The sequence below is a fragment of the Odocoileus virginianus genome, unplaced genomic scaffold (genome assembly GCF_023699985.2).
Source record: "Odocoileus virginianus isolate 20LAN1187 ecotype Illinois unplaced genomic scaffold, Ovbor_1.2 Unplaced_Contig_11, whole genome shotgun sequence".
Taxonomy (NCBI): domain Eukaryota; kingdom Metazoa; phylum Chordata; class Mammalia; order Artiodactyla; family Cervidae; genus Odocoileus; species Odocoileus virginianus.
In genome coordinates, this window is record NW_027224328.1 from 1,880,139 (window position 1) to 1,899,702 (window position 19,564).

Consider the following 19,564-nt stretch of genomic DNA (forward strand, 5'->3'; position numbering starts at 1 on the left):
AGCCTTGACTTTACCGAGATCTGGGTTGGCCTGCTAACCTACAGAGCTGTGAGACAATAAACTTGTATTGTTTAAGCTGTTGTTTCTGTGTAATTTGGTAAAGCAGCAAATACAAAACTCTACAAATATTTGGAGACTATACATGAGGAAGGAAACAAAGAAATCATTTCTAAAGGCTTCCTTTGGGGTAAGGAGGAGATTAGGTAACTGTACTCAGGAAGAGAATGTGGGTTAGGTTTTTGTTTTCAGATGACTGGAGGAGTGATTTGAAAGCTCCCAAGGTTCACCTCTGGTAAAGATTAGCTTAGTCACAGACCTCCAGAATGAACTGCAACCACTTTAGGGGTATGAATTAAAACCAACAGGCTGCAGAAATGCAACCAATTATTGTTCAGTAACACTTTGGCATGATCTCTAAATACATAAATGTACATATATTTCTTGCTTTTTTTTTTTTTCAAACTTATGGAGTGCTCAATCCAAAGCAAGTTAAACTAAAAAACATGGAGCAGCTCTAAATCCCACTGCCAAGAATGTGGAAATGAATAATAAATCTACATTCATGTTCTGTTCTAGGTAAATTAGGTGAAGGCACAGACCATTAATATGAGCAAAATTTAAATCAAACAAGTGATTACAAAAATGAGAACTTGAGCATTCCCTGATGGTCCAGTGGTTAAAACTTGAAACTTTCATTGCCGTGGACCTGGGTTCCATGTTTGGTTGGGGAGCTGAAATCTTGGGAAATAAAATTCTGCAAGCTGCATTGCCATAAATAAATAAATAATAATACATAAATATTAGCTGACTAGTTTAAAATAAAAGACAGAACTCAAGGTTGTTTTTCTTTGCTTTGGACTTTCACTAAATTTTGCAAAGATGGAGTTCTTGTTTTCATTTCCCTAATTCTTTCATATGCCTTAAAGTTCCCTTAAAAAGTATTTAATTTTTTACTACCTTATATGAAACAATGCTTTGGTAAAAGTGATGAAGAATCTCACCTGGTTCTCAATTATTTCTATAATGAAGATTGATCCTACATGCTTTCTACTATTATGATCCTTAAATGCTATCTCATCTATTATTCATTGATTTTAGAAATTACTGTCTATACTTTTCTCCCTTAAAAATTTCCAGCATCTCTGCCTTCCCTGGTGGCTCAGTGGTAAAGAATACGCCTGCCAATGAAGGAGACATGGGTTAGATCCCTAGTTTAAGAAGATCCCACATGTCCTAAACCCGTGGGCCACAACTATTGAGCCTGTGCTCTAGAGCCCGGAGCCAAAACCGTTGAGCCCATGAGCTGCAACTACTGAAGCCCTCCAGCCCTAGAGCCTGTGTTCCGCAAGAAAAGAAGCTGTTGCATTGAGAAGCCTGTGCACTGCAGCTAGAGTTGCCCCCACTCACCACTACCAGAGAAAAGCCCATGCATCAACGAAGAACCAGCACAGCCTAAAATAAGTAAATAAAATAAATACGATTTTTAAAAAAAATTTCCTGCCTCTCGATAGCACTTTGTGCCAGATTATATCAGCAAATAACACTGCTTGTTGCAATCATTTACAATTTCTAGGACATTTCTCCTCATTTCTTAACCATTTTTTGGCTGTCTTAAATCTCCTGGTTCACCTCTATTCCTATCATGATTATCAGTAATTTCAGCGCTCTTGTAGGTGAAATTCCAATATCCTGTGTGCTCAGATCCTGGATTTACCTCCAATAACCTTGACCACACCCACAAATTATTCACTCATTATGGTGATCATATATTAAGACTATGCTTTCCTTTACTGTAGTTACTAGCCACATATGACAGTTTAAACTTCTATGACTTAAAATTAAAAATTCATTTCCTCAGTCATTCTAATCATAATTCAAATAGAATTTTCAGACTGAACACATGAAAAAAAATGAATAGCCCTTTTCCAGCTGTTTCACTGTACTTCTCCATTTCAGTAAATGAAAACTTCACACTTAACAGTTTCTCAGCCAAAAACTTTTTAAAAAATCACCTTTGACTTCCCCTGCTGCTTTCAGATGAATTAAACCCATGAAAAAATACTGTTCATTGCAGAAAATAAGGGAACATAGGCACTAAACATAGAAGTATTGTTCACTTGGGATACATTAAAAGAAATAATGAGTTTACATGACAGAAAATTGTGTTCTTGTTTCATTCTTCCATGATCATTCCATTCCCATATATTATTCTTATTTCAGAGTATGCTTTTAAAGAGGGACCTATATTGGATAGTGCCCAGAGAAACAGAAGAATAGGAGTGAATTCAAAATTATTTACAAAAAGGAATGGATAAAAGTGAAAATTAAGCCGAAGGTATCAGACCTAAAGAAAAGATAAAAGCAAAAGCAACAGTAACAAAAACTGACCACTAGGTGGAGCCAAAGGATGAATATAGGAAATAATTTTTTTTAAATGTATATTTATCCAATCAAGGTAATAAAATATTTTGTTTAAAGGGCTATGAAGACAGACTGATTGATTCAAATCCAGAGCATTTGATCAACATTTACAAAAGTCCAACGACTTTTGGCAAGTCCCTTAATCTCTGTGCTTTATTTTTCTTATTAGTAAAACTGGCGTAAAATCTACAGCAAAGGTAGTTAATAAAAGCAAATAGGAGTAATAACAAATGGTATCACTATTATACAAGAATCAACCTTAAATTATTCTGGATGTTCTTAAAAGTGGAAGCTTTTGAACAACAAGGAAAACCAGTGACAAACAAAAAGACAGGCTACTAAGTGGGAGAAAATACTTGAGGAAATATTGGTGATGGATAAGGGGTTAATATCCAAAGTATATAAAGAGCTCATACAACTCAATATTTAAAAAGAGACAACTAGACCTGAATAGACATTTTTCCAAAGAAGATACACAGATGGCCAACAAGCACATAAAAAATGCTCAACATCTCTGTCATCAGGGGAAATACAAATCAAAACCACAATGAGATATCACCTCACACCTGTCAGAATGACTATCATCAAAAAGACCACAAATAGGAAATTTTGGTGAGGATGTGGAGAGAAGTGAATCCTCCTACGCTGTGGTGGGAATGTAAATTGGTGAAGCCACTACAAAAAACAGTCCAGAGGCTTCTCAGAAAACTAAAAAATAGAACTACCATATGATCCAACAATTCTACTCAGGTATATATTGAAGAAAACAAAAACACTAATTTGAAAAGACACAGAACTCCAGTGTTTATAGCAGTACTATTTACAATAACCAAGATATTGAAGCAACCTAAGAGTCAATCAACAGATGAATAGATAAAGATGTGGTGCAAACATGTGCTAAGTCGCTTCAGTCGTGTCCAACTCTTTGCAACCCCATGGACTGTAGCCCACCAGGCTTACCTCTGTCCATGTGATTCTCCAGGCAAGAATACTGGAGTGGGTTGCTGTTTCCTTCTCCAGAGGGTCTTCCCAACCCAGGGTTAAACCTGCGCTTCTCAAGGCTCCAGCACTGCAGGTAGATTCTTTACCACTAAGCCACCAGGGAAGCCCAAAGATGTGGTGTATATACACACACACGTGTATATATACACACACACACGTGTGTATATATACATTCCAATTTATGTACATATGTGGTATATATATACACACACACACACGTGTATATATATACATTCCAATTTATGTACATATGTGGTATATATATATATATACACACACACACACAATGAAATACTACAGCCATAAAAGAGAACAAAATTCTGTCATTTTCAACACTGTGGATGGACTTGGAAAGTATTATGCTAAGTGAAATAAATCAGACAGAGAGAACATATCAAAAGATATCACTTGTATGTGCAATCTAAAAGTTGAAGTGAATATATATAATGAAATAAAAGCACATTTGCAGATATAGAGAACAAACTAACGGTTACCAGTAGGGAGCGGGCAGGGAGGAGAGACACATTACAGATTGGGACTAAGAGATACAAACTACTATGCATAAGATAGATGAATCACAAGGGTATATTGTAGAGCATAGGAAAATGTAGACATCAGTTTGTAACAACCTTATTATAAGTATATATAATCTATAAAAACATTGAATCTCCATTTTGCACACCTTAAAAAATAATATTGTAAATCAACTTCAGTTTAAAAAATGGAAAAAAGTTGTGCAATTCTCCAACCCCCTTCTAGACAAGTTTAAACAAATCAGTTTAAATGAGCACAACCAGGGTTTGCCAGAAGCCTCACCAGTAAGGCTCTGTTATAAGACTTTTTTTCATAGCCCTTCGGTTCAGTTCAGTTCAGTCACTCAGTTGTGTCCGACTCTTTGTGACCCCATGAATCACAGCACACCAGGCCTCCCTGTCCATCACCAACTCCTGGAGTTGACTCAAACTCATGTCCATTGAGTAAGTGATGCCATCCAGCCATCTCATCCTCTGTCATCTCCTTCTCCTCCTGCCTTCAATCTTTCCCAGCATCAGGGTCTTTTCAAATGAGTCAGCTCTTCGCATCAGGTGGCCAAAGTATTGGAGTTTCAGCTTCAGCATCAGTCCTTCCAATGAACACCCAGGACTGATCTCCTTTAGGATGGACTGGTTGGATCTCCTTGCAGTCCAAGGGACTCTCAAGAGTCTTCTCCAACACCACAGTTCAAAAGCATCAATTCTTTGGTGCTCAGCTTTCTTCACAGTCCAACTCTCACATCCATACATGACCACTGGAAAAACCATAGCCTTGACTTATGATATCTGAAATAGTCTAGCTCCTTCATTTCTTTGCTTCTTTGCTATCTGCATTCACCACCCTCCACTAGAACATAACCTCAATAAGAGCACAACTCTCATATGTTTCTTTCATCACTTGATCCCCCAGAAAATAGAACAGTGCTTAAGACATACACCCAGTGATCAGTGGATACACATTCAACTGACTGGTTAACTGTCCACGAAATGTAAGTTTTGCAGTGATTTTAATAGGATGCCTTGTATCCCAATATACTATGACATGAATTCTCAGTTCAAATATGCTTGATCAGTTCGCATCCTTCAATCACAGAACACAGCATACTCCTTCAAACTTCGCTAGCTTTGTTTCAGATGTGTGTCCCCCTCAGATAAACATTCCCCTTTCCTTCTCTTTTCTTATGTAATCTGTGCCTTTTCTTCAAATCTTATCTATTCCATTTGATAAGATGTGGAGGAGGGCATGCCAACCCACTCCAGTGTTCTTGCCTGGTGAATCCACAGACAGAGGAGCCTGATGGGCTTACAGTCCATGGGGTCACAAAGAGTCGGACATGACTGAAGTGACTTAGCATGCACATTCCATTTGATTGTTATCTAACTTTTTTACTTACAGGGGTTTTGCACACATATGCATGATGAACATCTCAGCCAGCGTTGTGAAGGTGGTCTAATACATTTTCCCCCTTTCATTTTCTCTCTTATGTGTAACAAAAAGCTCTGTTACAGTTGTTGTCTGATAATTATGCATTACTTAACCTATTCACTTTAAATAATGCTTATTCCACTTTTCTGACTCCCTCTTCTCCTTCTGGATTCTCCTTGTTTCTTTTTTACACATCCTCTATCTATCATTACCAAAATAGACCAGAAGCAGTATTGTAACAAATTCAATAAAGACTTTTAAAAAAGAGGTAATTTATATAACAATCAATCTCTATTAAACAAAGGTTTTTATACCAAATGCAAATTCATCAGGCTATTTGGAATAAAAGCTTCTTCAGCTGTACTTTCCTAAGCCAAGAGAAGAAGGAGCATTATTCAAGAAGAAAAGAATTTGAAAAAGATATGAAAAAGTTATGGAACATATATACACTACTATGTATAAAATAGAGCCTACTGAAAAAATGTGCAAGTAGAAATAAAATGTCAGTGGCAGGCCTTTTGGGGTGACTGAGAGACATCTGCAAACCTCTGGATTTTGGAGAAGGGAAAAGAATAGCATTTATCTACCACTTTTTCCTGCAGTTCTCTGCTTAATTTTTGCTGAGTAATCCAGCTTGCATTTATGGGGTATGCAGTGAGAGGAAGCAGAATTAAAACTAATGTTATCAGGCCTCCTTTGACCTTGAGAGTCTCTGTACTCATCTAGCATATTTCTAACACTACAAAACCACACTTGATAGATACAAATAAAGGCAAATATATTCTCATGGAACATAGATCCAAGCAAGAGACACTCAGCCTCTGGTTACAGTTATCATTACTGGCAATTTAAAGTGAAAATGTGATAGTCTGTCAGTCATGTCCGACTCTTTGAGACCCCATGATCTGTCAATGGAATTCTCTAGGCAGGAATACTGCTGGAGTGGGTTGCCATTCCCTTCTCCCAGTATCTTCCCAACCCAGGGAATCAAACCAGGGTCTCCAGCATTGCGGGCAGATTTTTTTTTCTTTCCCCCACCACCTGAGCTACCAGGGAAGCCTGGTTTAAAGTGAAAATGTTACTAAAAGACAATATATCATTTTGTTTTATTTCAATGTATTAGATTGTTTTCCTTTGATGCATAAACCTAACCTATATAAATCCTGCCTCATGTGGATTTCTTGATTTTTTTAAAACTTTGACATGAAAAAGATGCTATAATTCAGAAGGATTCTAGGCCATAATTAGACATTCTAACACAAGACCATGGAACATTGAATATAGCTCATCTTAGATCAAATTATATCAGGCTCATTTATCACAGAGAGATAAACTCTTTATCTGATGATGTTTTATCCATGAGTTTTCATCAGAAGTCAGTCTGCTTAAACAACATGATTTGCACTCTGCTGAGGTTAAGATGAAGCATGAACTTTTGTTCTTCGAAAGGATATACATGATGGAATATTCAGAATGGAAGCTAAGGAAACAGGAAACAAATGCCATATCTACTCCTTTACCACAAGTTATTATTTTTGTGTTTTTGTGTTCAAGGTCCATGTATCTCTGAGCAGCTATCAAAGGGCTTCCTGGAAAGAAACAAAAAACAAAAAACCATGTGCCCCAACTCATGTGGCTCCGACTTAGCAGACAGAGGAGAATCACAGGCGGGTAGACGTTGAGATCATCAGAGTGGACACATTTTGTGAAGCCATTGAACTCTGAACTCCCTTGCAGCCCAAGGAAAGCCATGCAGGATGAAGATGGATATGTCACCTTAAATATTAAAGCTCAAAAACCAGCTCTGACTTCAGGTAAGAACTCCCAGAGCCAGCAATTTGCAAATGAACTATTGAAATGGTTCTACCCTAGTTTCCATTTTTCTACTAGTGATAGCATGTATAGTTTTGTTTTCTTTTCCTGAATGGCCTTTTTTCCCAACAGCATTTAGGTGGTATCTGCATAAACTCAGATATATTTACCTAGAATATAAACAACATAGGTCTTCCCTTGACTCAGTCGGTCAAGTCAGCCTTTAATGTGGGAGATCCGGGTTCAGTCTCTAGGTTGGGAAGATCCCCTGGAGGAGGGCCTGGCAACCCACTCCAGTACTCTTGCCTGGAGAATTCCATGGACAGAGGAGCTTGGTGGGCTACAATCCTTAAAGTTGGACACAACTGAGTGACTAACACTTCACATAAACAACAAAAGATACAAGCAGGGCACATTATACTAAGGTTTACAGAGTTAAATGTGGAGGGAATATAAATATAATATATAAATATATATAATATATAAAAATATAAAAATATATAATATATAAATATATAAATATATAAATGTATATAATATATAAATATATATAATATATATAATATATAAATATATATATAATATATAAATATAAATGTGGAGGGGTAAGAGAAGAGAATGTTTGGAAATTCCATTTTCTAAGATGTCAGCAAATGAGTGTGATTATATAGTTATTGATTATCACCACATTTGTTTATACAGTTGGACATAAAACAAAGACAAATCCAAACACACAAAAACCTTAGCAGCTAGTTACATTCTGACTCAGAGAGGAGTCCAGGGGGAGTGGGAATGGAGTGGGTCGTGTTTACTGTTGGTGATCACCACGGGAGCAAAGGCAAGATGGACCGAGGAAGCAGTTTATATCACTTGGAGAATCCTGGCAGGGCAGGGATGGGGTGATGCTGCCCCATAGTCATGCCGTGCTGCCTGACCTTTGGTGTCTCTATTGTGTGCCCGCAGTGGAACCTGCTTCCTCCCCTTTGTGGCGTGTGATGGCTTTGACTCTGCTGGTCTTATGCGTGGGGATGGTTGTCGGGCTGGTGGCTTTGGCGCTTATGTGTAAGTATTGATTTTTTCCTAATGATGTGACATACCTAAGTGTCCTGGTGTATGTCATCAAGCCTAATTGTCACTATTTGCATATTTGTCACCACACCAATCATCCTATGCTTAGGGGCCAGGATGCTCTCAGTAAGGGAGAATTCTGACCTTTATTTTCTGATTAAAATTAAATTTTAGATTGAATTAATTGGACTTCTCCAATGGCTCAGATGATAAAGAGTCTGCCTACAATATGGAAGACTCAGATTCAATCCTTGGGTCAGGACGATCCCCTGGAGAAGAAAATAACCTGCTCCGGTATCCTGGCCTGGGAAATTCCATGGACAGAGGAGCCCGGTGGGCTGCAGTCCATTGTATATCAAAAGAGTAGGACATAACTGAGCTAATAAACAATAAAAAATCTGTATAATGTATAATTGTTCATATACTGTTTATTTTTCTATAAGATATTTTAGAATGTTTCATTCACCACCTGTGATTAATTCCAATGTCACTGTGCTTTGAGCACAACAAGCATGAATATTCTGGTATGATATGGAAGCATAATAATAGAGGTCATTCACCTCTGTGAAACGCGCTTAAAAGTTTGTGTTCAAGGAAAGGTCAAAGCAGCCGCTTTGGGCATACGGTTTGATCATGGCATGTTCTTACGTGTGATCATCTCCTTCAAGTATTGATAGTTCTCTTATTTTTTTATTTTTGGAGAACTTTCGGCTGCCATTCTGCACAGTACTTAATGTGTTCTTTATACCCATTTTACCGTGATCACTTTTCAGCACTCATCTACTCATATGTCTCCTAGAGGAGGAAATGGCAACCCACTCCAGTATTCTTGCCTGGAAAATTCTGTGGACAGAGGAATTCCTAATGCCTACAGTCCATTAGGTTGCAAAGAGTTGGACACAACCGAGTGACTGAGCACATACACACACTACTCATATGTATCCAGTAAATACTTCATAGATTGACAACTGTACTGAATTTAAAGTTCATAGAGAGGACATTTTTTGCATCGCCCTTTTGATCCTAATTGCAAATGATTATCTAATGTTTACATCTAGCTGTCATGCAGCAAAACTACCTACAAGCCGAGAATGAAAATCTCTCAGGAACTCTGAAACTGTTAGTAAAGAAGGTCTGTCAAGATTTAATACAATCATCAGGACAAAAGGAAAGTAAGTATGGTTTGGTAACCTCTTCATCTCCCCTAACTCTGGAGTAATTTTTATTTTTTTTGATGCTATCTGTAAAGAATCTTGAGATAAGCAGGAAACAATGAAGATGAGGAAAATGTAAACTTAATTCAGAATGAAAGGGATCCTATGCTTGATTTCTCCTCAAGGTCACAAGTGCAACCCATGTGACACAAACTGGCGATACTATGGAGACAGTTGCTATGGATTCTTCAAGCACAACCTGACGTGGGTAGAGAGTAAGAAGTACTGTATTGACGTAAATGCTACTCTTGTGAAGATCACCAGCAAGAGCATCCTGGTAAGGATATTTCTGTGTCAAATATCTTGAGAGTCATAAGGAGACAAATCTCAAAGGAGACAAATCTTCAGCACTTGTCTATGTCATCCAGTTTTTTCTCATCGGAGAAGTTTATCAAGCTCGGTAAAAACTACAACATTTGAGAGTAGAAAGTACTGAAATAGAACTAACAAAACTTTGAGTTCTGGTATTATCTCTGAAACAAAAGTTAAGATAGTTTCTTAGTTTCCTTAACTCTATTTATGAATTCAGAAAAGAATCTGGAAGTATAAAGAAACTCAGTATGATTGTGAAATATAAATATCAGTGTTATCCCAACATAACATGCCTCTTCAGTTTTTGCTAAGTTGTTGACTCTTTGAATGAACCATGGTACAAACTCGGTCTTTTCACAGACTCTCCCAGACATAATCTTATTAATTTAAATTAATAGTTTAAATTATTTTTTATTGGAGTACAGTTGCTTTGCTTTACAACACTGTGTTAATTTCTACTGCACAGCAAAATGAATTAGCTCTATGGATACATGTATTCCCTCCCTTTTGGATTTCTTTCCCATTCAGGTCATTACAGTGCATTGAGTAGAGTTCCCTGAGCTATGTGGAATCTAGAAAAATGGTATAGATGATCCTTATTTGCAAAGCAGAAATAGAGACACAGATGTAGAGAACGAATGTATGAATACCAAGGGGGAAAGGAGGTGGTGGGAGGAATTTGGAAATTGGGATTAACACAGTTGAAAACATTTTAAAATATTTCTCCTCTTCCACATTTACATCTTTGACAGCTTCTAACAAAAGCTCTTTCCAAGCAAAACACATTCACATCCACTACTGCACTCTCCCTTTTTTATTGAATGTAGCTTTTCTTTTTGTAAATCTTGGGAGCAAGCCAGGAGCCAAGACTTTTAGTTTCCCTTCTACCCAATAACAGTTTGTCAAAACACTGTTGTTCAGTCTCTCGGTTGGTCTGACTCTTTGCAACCCCTTGGACTGCAGCACGCCAGGCTTCCCTATCCTTCACCATCTCCTAGAACTTGCTCAAACTCATGTCCATTGAGTCAGTGATGACATCTCATCTGTTACCCCTCCCCTTCCTGTCTTCAATCTTCCCCAGCATCAGGGTCTTTTCCAGTGAGCCAGCTCCTGGCATCAGGTGGCCAAAGTATTGGAGTTTCAGCTTCAGCAGGGTTGATTTCCTTTAGGATCGACTAATTTGATATTATTGCAGAAGGGACTCAACAGTCTTCTCCCAACACCACAGTTCAAAAGCATCAGTTCTTTGGTACTCAGTTTTCTTTATGGTCCAAGTCTCACATCCATACACGACTGCTGGAAAAACCATAGCTTTGACTAGATGGACATTTGTCAGCAAAGTAATGTCTGTTTTCTAACAAGCTGTCTAGGTTTGTCATAGCTTTTCTTCCAAGGAGCAAGTGTCTTTTCATTTCATGGCTGTGGTCACCATCCGCAGTGATTTTAGAGCCCAAGAAAATAAAGTCTTTCACGATTTCCATCATTTCCCCATCTATTTGCCATGAAGTGATGAGACTGGATACCATGATCTTCATTTTTTGAATAATGAGTTTTAAGCCAGCTTTTTCACTCTCCTCTTTCACCTTAATCAAGAAACTCTTACATATGTGTATATATATACACATTTCTAAAGTTTTTATTTTGTATTAAGGTATAGCCGATAAACAATGTTGTGTAGTTTTAGGTGAACAGTGAAGGGACTCAGCCATACATATACATGAAAGCACATATTTTTCAAAAGACAGAAGTTTATTGTATTTATCCCATAATTTGAATATAGTAATTATTTACATTTTTGCATTTTAAAATGAAATCAAATGTAAATTGAAATAGATAAGGATTTGGGTTCTATGCAGACAGAGATTCAGTAGAAGTCAAATATTTAGGCAAGTCATTTTCTACAGAACTGCTATAAGTAATCAGCAAAATTGACTTGTACCTTACTGAGAGCTGAAATAATCAGTAATGGACCAGAAAAGAGGAAATTAACCCAGTGACATTCATGCTCATTTGTATGTCCGGTTATTCTAACTTGCTGTACTACATATTTTCTCTTCTTGTGGGCTCAGACTCATAGAGAAGATAGTCAGATAAATTAATTTCTTTCAAATCAGACAAAATAAGAGAGTGCCTTAAAATCTCAATTCTATTACAAGGAGGTTAATTAGAGACTAAACATGTCTTCTTAAGTCTTATTACTATAGACCAATATCATGTTGAAGATGCACAATTAAAAGAAGTAATGTAATTTTGGAGGAATAAAAAATAGTTGAATTTTGGGCAGAATTTCAGGTTGAATCTGTCAACTCTATAGTGAGGTATATAATGTGGATGTATTTTAAAGAAAAAAAAATTGACAGAAACATGACAGGTAGCTCACATTTAAGAAATAAGTGACTCTCATGAAATCTCTCTCATGGAATGCTATCTTGTGTTTCATGTTCCTGCCAAGATGCTCAAGCCATTTTTATTTGCCAAGAACATGTTCTTATCTATTTTTTTCTGAGAGGTATGCGAGTATATGAACATTTGACTTTCTTCTAATTTGTTACCCATAGATAGATTGATTGATTGATCCATCCATTAATTCAATAAATCCATCCATTAATTCAACAAATTCCAGGACTTGAACCTGTGTGTTAACAAAACCTACAAAAATTCTTAGCTTCATGGAACTTTATTCCAGTTGGAGCAATAGGCAATGAACAAAATGAATAAGTAGTGCTGTGTTTAGTCACTAAGTCATATCCAACTCTTTGAGACCCCATGGACTGTAGTCTGCCAGGCTCCTCTGTCTATGGGATTTCCCAGGCAAGAATACTAGAATGGGTTGCTGTTTCCCAACCCAAGGATCAAACTCCTGTCTCCTACATTGCTGGTGGATTGTTTATCACTGTGCCACCAGGGAATCCCATATAGCATAGTAAATAGAGGTAATTTCAAAGTAGAAAAATAATAGATGTATGTCATTTGTAAATCCCTTTGAGAAAGACATCTCTTTTATCCAGTCAACTAAAAAAAATGATTTTTCTATATGAAGATTTTGTATACAAGCTAAGCAATGAAACCAAAGCAAGCAGAGCTTAATTCTAGGGAATATAAAATTTTATCAACAATGTATTTTTCATTTTCCTTCTCATATGTGGTACTTTATTTGGGATTTTAACCTTCAATTGATTGAAGATAAATATATAGGGTTATTAGAATATTATCTATCTTGTTTACAGTTTTTCCCTGTATCCTACAAATATTTTTATGCTAGAACAAGTAAACTTGGTATAATTCTAAATATCAAATATAATCAATTGGTATTAATATAGACATATAATCCATTGTTTTGTCCAGAGTCTTATCATAAAGTTTTTCCTTTATGCCATTATAAGAACTGTAGAGACACTCTGACCATTATAATTATTTGTGTTTGCAATAGCAATATCTCAATAGCAGGACTGGATTAATTCGTTGGATTGGATTGTCCCGCCAGAAATCCAGTGACGTCTGGAGGTGGGAAGATGGCTCAGTTCTTTCCAAAACTGAGTAAGTCATTGGACACTCAGAATACAGAGCACAACTAGGAATTTTTATTCCTGAGATCTTCTCCGCTCTTGAGTACAAATTACTTAAAAGTTGGGAAGTGACTCTATGTTGTACTGTGTGTTACAAAAGTGGTGACTGAGTTACTCACTCCCTAATCCTAACAAGAGAGCGCTTGCAATTTCCATTCTACTTTCTGACTCTCCCATTCTCTGCTCTTCATCTAAGTTGCACTCCACCTCTATTCCTGATACTTTTTCCCACTTGTTTCTACCCTTAACTTTACCACTGAACATTTTACATGTGTGCTTGGTTTTGTTTTGTTTTTAGCTTGATCTGATTTTCTTCACATATTTTGAGAACAAAATTTTCATCCTTATGATTTATGGTTGGAACATCTTACTTTGAGTCTTTTTTTGACTTTTCTGTATCATTTTCCCTTGTCTTCTACCTATCAGGAGCTTCCCTGATAGCTCAGTTGGTAAAGAATCTACCTGAAATGCAGGAGACTCTGGTTCGATTCCTGGGTCGATTCCTGGGTCAGGAAGATCCTCTGGAGAAGGGATAGGCTACCCACTCCAGTATTCTTGGCTTCCCTTGTGGCTCAGCTGGTAAAGAATCCACCTGCAAATGTGGGAGACTGAGTTCAATCCCTGGGTTGGGAAGATCCCCTGAAGAAGGGAAAGGCTACCGGCTCTGGCCCGGAGAATTCCATGAACTATACAGTCCATGGGGTCGCAAAAAGTCAGACATGACTGAATGACTTTCACTTTCTACCTCAGAGGTCTCCAAGAATCAGGCACATTATCAATTACAAGAGGATTCTAAAGTTCATGTCAAAAGGCTCTAACCTTCTACAGACAATCCAGGCAAAAGGATCAATTACACTGAGTTACTTAATATGATTTTCTAATCTCTAGTCACCTTTTGTTCACACTGTGCAATGTCTCTACATTTAAAATGTAAACTGACAATCAAAACTTGCAAAATTTGATGATTACTTAATTTTTAATTAATTTATTCAACAGATACTTATTAACTTTTTATTATGGACAGGACTCATGAGTACTAGGAGTACAAACAAGCTTCTTCATAGATCTGGACTTTACATTTATTGCTTGCTGCCTTTTCACAATAGTGCAGGCGCACTGGTGACCCCTTTGTTCTTTCAATAAATTAAACATGTTTTGTGGTCTTAGGGTTTTGCACCTGCTGTTTCCTTCTAGAATGACCTCCTCCATGGCAGGCTCCCTCTTGTCACTCAAGTCTGTTTAAACATCATTTTCTCAATGAGAACATCTTTAATTACCCAAACTAAACTAGCCTCCTTCCACCATGTCCACTCAAGTCTATCACATCACACTGTTCCATTATTGCTTTTACCATTCTCTGAAATTTTCTATTTATTTGTTGGCTTCTTACCAACATTCCCTCACTACAATGTAAATGCCCCAGTAGAAAAGACCTTGTGTTTAGTTTATGACTCTATTAGCAGCGCATGAGCAACTTTGGCATGTAGTAGGTATCCCTTGCCATGCGTGTGCTTGTACTAACTCAGTCGACTGTGTCCGACTCTTTGCGACCTCATAGACTGTAGCCCACCAGGCTCCTCTGTCCTTGGGATTCTCCAGGCAAGAATACTGGAGTGAGTTGCCATTTCCTCCTCCAGGGGATCTTCCTGACCCAGGGATCGAACCTGAGTCTCCTGAGTCCTCTGCATTGGCAGGGGGCATTCTTTACCACTGAGCCACCTAGGTCTCCTGCAGATATTGGCAAATGAATTAATAAATATCCATCCTTTGTTCTCTTGTTATAGCAGTGTAGCAAGAAATATAGACAAGTGAACAATTATAATGAAGTCTTATATCTGTTACCCTGTAACATATATCTGTGTTTCAAAAATAACTAATCAACTTACTTTTCTTTGAGCTCATTTCCACCCTGTGTAGGTATGGTCCGACAGGGCTCCTCTCTATCTAAATCCTGCCCTTCTTTCAAAACAGAACTAAAGCCTGATCTTCCATGAAAAGGTGAAAAAGTAAAGTCTTTCTCATCATTTCAGATCCCCATCCATCTTTTCCTCTGGACTCTTATTGTACCTACTGTTCACTTCTACTTAATCTTAAGGTATACTAAGTTGCTATTGTGCTATTCACATGTACATACTTTATACTCTGAAGCAGGCTGGAAGTTCCTCAAAGATCTGAATGTTGCTTTTTATTTTTTTCCCTCATACTTCTTATCTTCACTTTGTGCAACAGACTACTTCACACAGAGTTTGATTGTTAGTCACTCAGTTGTGTCTGACTCTTTGTGACCCCATGGACTGCAGTCCACCAGGCTCCTCTGTCCATGAATTCTCCAGGCAAGAATACTGGAATGGATTGCCATTTCCTTCTCCAGGGGATCTTCCCAACCCAGAGATTGAACCTGGGTCTCCTGCATTGCAAGTAGATTCTTTACCATCTGAGTCATGAGAGAAGCCCAGACCCAGAGTTTGATTGGTGATTGTTTATTTAGCTATTAAAGGAGCTCATTCTACCTTTTCCATTCACAGGTTGCAGCTTTCTGGAACTGGAACAGAAAATATGAACTGTGCTTATTTTCATAATGGAAAAATTCACCCTACCTTCTGTGAGAATAGACATTACTTAATGTGTGAAAGGAAAGCAGGCATAGTGAAGGTGGAACAACTACTTTAATGCAAAGACAGAGGCAGAACATCACGGATAAGTGCTTGATTGTACAATAAAAGATCTGGGCAAAGGAAGCACTAGCCACAGAATTGCCTATTTTTCCCTTTTTTCTGCTTGGAGTCATCTTTGCATTATCTATCCTACCAACAACACTTAGCTCCTTCTTTATATAGCCCTTTATACTGAGGAACAGGTTAGTGCCTTCTTTAAACATCCAGAAGCCAGCATGTGAACCCATCATTTGTTTCCCAATTGTTCTGTTCCCATTAATTTTCATTCTCCTTGTCTTCCATCCCTAATTATCACAAGATATTAATACTATGATTCACTGCTTCTTCAGACATAAATACATACATTTTACATTGAAACAAGAAAAGTCAGGGCTTCAGTGACTTAAGCTGGGCGAAATATCTAAGTTTGAAGGACAGCATAAGGTGAGAGAAAGTATACTAAACTTGAAATCAGTAGAATTATTTATTTTTATATTAATTTTTATTGGAGGATAGTTGCTTTACAATGTTGTGTTAGCTTCCGCTGTACAGCAAAGTGAATCAGCTATACATATACATATATTCCCTCTTTTTTGGATTTCCTTCCCATTTAGGTCGCCACAGAGCACTGAGTAGAGTTCCCTGTGCTATACAGTAGGTTCTTGTTAGTTATCTATTTTATACAGAGCATCAATAGTGCAAATATATCACTCACTCCCCGTTTCCCCAATTAGTGTCCATATGTTTGTTCTCTACATCTGTGTCTCTATTTCTGCTTTGCAAATAAGATCATCTATACCATTTTTCTAGATTCCACATATATGCATTAATATACAATATTTGTTTTTCTCTTTCTGACTTATTTTACTCTGTATGATAATCTCTAGAGACACGGATGGAATGAGAATAATTTAGATGGCATGATCACCCAAGTACAGCCATGGGCCAGTCATGTAGCCTCTTAACTTTCATTTTCTCATGTTTAAAAATACGATAACACCCATCATATACCTCACAGTCCTACAACCTAAAATAAAACCTCAGAGCGTTAATTATATCAGAAATGCCATGAAAGCAAGCACAATGTGGCTCCTAATTTTTATTCTATGCCTTCAAGCACAGCTCCTGGCTCATAAAAAATAAAAATATTTGCTTCTCATTATTTGCGACAATTCCTTAGAAAGCACAGTAATCAGTAAAACACTATACAAATATATAATTTCTATTCAAAGTCTACCTCTGGTCAGATTCAATAGCAATAATGTTCTGTCCAAGAGAAGAAAAAGTTTGCAAGAAAACAAATGGGACTTGAAAATAAGTAAATGCAAGTTTCTCAGGCTAGTTGAACAGCAAGCACAAATGCTTTATCTATTTCTTTTCCTGACAGTCCTATGTTTGGTTTTTGCTGAGTAACTCATGCAATATTTATAGATATGTGGAGAGAGAGGCACCCTTTAACAGGATAACAGGCAAAATTTTCATTTCTTTTCACAGTTTCTCTAAAGGTACTCTTTCCTCTTAAATTTGTGTTATTAAAATTTATGAGCATGATTCTCAAAATCTCAGCTAAGGTGCTTGTGAAAACATGCAGGAGTTCAAATTCAAATAGTTATGGTACTCAGTGGGAAGGCTGAGAAGAAAGAGTCCCATTTCTTGTTTGGTTTTATTGGAGAACAATTGCTTTACAATGTGGTATTCATTTCTGCTGCACAATGAAGTGAATTAGCTGTGTGTATTGCCTCCCTCTGGAGCCTCCCTCCCATCCAGTTTCACTCATCTGTTATACGGAACAGAGAACTCAGCTTGGTGCTCTGTGATAACCCAGAGTCCTATGTTTTTAATAAGTGCTCCAACTTGATTCTGATACAAATGTCCTTTAAAACATCTTGAGAAACACTACAACTTATTCCCTATCTGCCTTTTGATAAATTGGTTATTCTCTTTAAAACTCAGTTTATTTATCTATGAAATGAGTTTAATATTATTACCCTACTTAGAAAGTAATTGTGAGGATCATTTAACATAGTGTGTAAAACATTGAGCAGAGTACCAAGCATATAATTAATACTCAACAAATATGTGTAAGTTTTATAGCTCTGGCCACTGACATCCAAAGACACTTGGCTGCTTTGCTTTAAACAATCAATAAACAAGCAGATTTGGCAGGGGGAGGGACACTGGGGAAGAACAGAAATACTGAGGATTCTGCTGCTGCTTCAAATATCTTGAGATTTGGCTTTGGAGCATAACGCCATTATTTTCCTATTTTCACTTGTCCATTTAGAGAGTACAAATTGGAACTAATAATTGAGAAAACCAAATTATTAGTTCCAAAGATCAGCCACATCTCTGCAACTTAGTGTTTTATCTCTCCCCAATGGGAAAGCACAGATTTTATATCACTATATATGACTGAATTATAAAGAATAATATTTTAGTGGATGGAAAAATTATAATTAAAAAATGTAAACCAATCAAACCATACCTACAAAGATTCTTTGTATCTGATACTTATACCAAAAGTATCTTTACATGAAGTCAGAATAGCTTGGATTTTAGTAGCACAGTTTCTGTGATCAGCTCACCTAGTTTATATACTAACTCTTCCACTTAATACATGAATGAATTTGGGAAAATATTTTGACTTGTCCATGCTTCTATTTGCAGTTTAGTTGCAACATACTAGTAATAGTAACTATTTCACAGAGCTGCTGTGAAAATCAAAGTAATGCATGTAAAAGACCTTCAAAACAGTACTTGGAACAATAAATAAGACAGTATGATTAAAAACATTAAAAGTAATACAAGTAGCATATTAATCTTTGGTTAAGAGAGCCCAGTGTTTTTCCCAAAGAGATTTATCAGAGAATATACCATACTGGGAACAAACTAGATCTGATATTTAGTGAAGATAAAATTTGAGAACCCCAGACAGAAATTAATGTCTGTCACTGAGGTTTCATTTCTTCATTCCTGACATGACTCTTAATGCATATTTTTTATGTTTATTGTTTCTTCCTCTTTGTCACCTCAAGATAGAAACTGCCCCATTGAAAAGATGGAAGGGAGTTAAGTCACCTTATTTTCTATGTCAGAATCTCAGGTCACATAAAAATCATATGAAATATTTGGAGAATTTGCTGAATATTCCCCTTTTGCTTCTGGAGATGTTCTTGGTCCCATCATACACCTTGGGAGGCAGAGCTCAAATATACAGTAGTATCTGGGCAAACTTGGCCTCTGATTTACAGTTAGTTCAACTTTGGGGAGCTACTAGCAATGTTCATCCCCACTCCAGTGTTCTTGCCTGGAGAATCCCAGGGACGGGGGAAGCCTGGTGGGTTTCCCTCTATGGGGTCGCACAGGGTCGGACTCGACCGAAGTGACTTAGCAGCAGCAATGTTCATGGGGTGAAAGGGGAGAATGATCCTGGTGTTTATTCCACTGGCTCTCTCCTATCATGCTGTGGTTTGGCAAAGGCTGCGCATTCTATATCTTAGGCCGTGACCTTATCAGATAGGTCACAAAGTTCCAACAAACACCCTTTCTTTAATCT

The 19,564-nt window shown here is 37.3% G+C and overlaps 1 protein-coding gene across 1 annotated transcript; it reads left to right on the forward strand.

Moving 5' to 3' along the window:
• The first annotated feature begins 6,969 nt into the window (after positions 1–6,969).
• CLEC1B (C-type lectin domain family 1 member B) lies at positions 6,970–16,092 on the forward strand. Its single transcript, XM_020889260.2, has 6 exons — positions 6,970–7,196; positions 8,158–8,256; positions 9,321–9,434; positions 9,602–9,753; positions 13,219–13,325; positions 15,880–16,092. The coding sequence occupies exons 1-6, from the start codon at positions 7,133–7,135 to the stop codon at positions 16,022–16,024; spliced, it is 681 nt and encodes a 226-aa protein (XP_020744919.2). The 5' UTR covers positions 6,970–7,132; the 3' UTR covers positions 16,025–16,092.
• Positions 16,093–19,564: the final 3,472 nt, after the last annotated feature.

Coding starts and splice junctions, on each gene's coding strand:
- CLEC1B (XM_020889260.2), top strand. CDS start 7,133: ATGCAGGATGAAGATGGATATGTCACCTTAAATATTAAAGCTCAAAAA. Junction 7,197..8,157: donor AAAACCAGCTCTGACTTCAG/GTAAGAACTCCC, acceptor GTGTGCCCGCAG/TGGAACCTGCTTCCTCCCCT. Junction 8,257..9,320: donor GGTGGCTTTGGCGCTTATGT/GTAAGTATTGAT, acceptor GTTTACATCTAG/CTGTCATGCAGCAAAACTAC.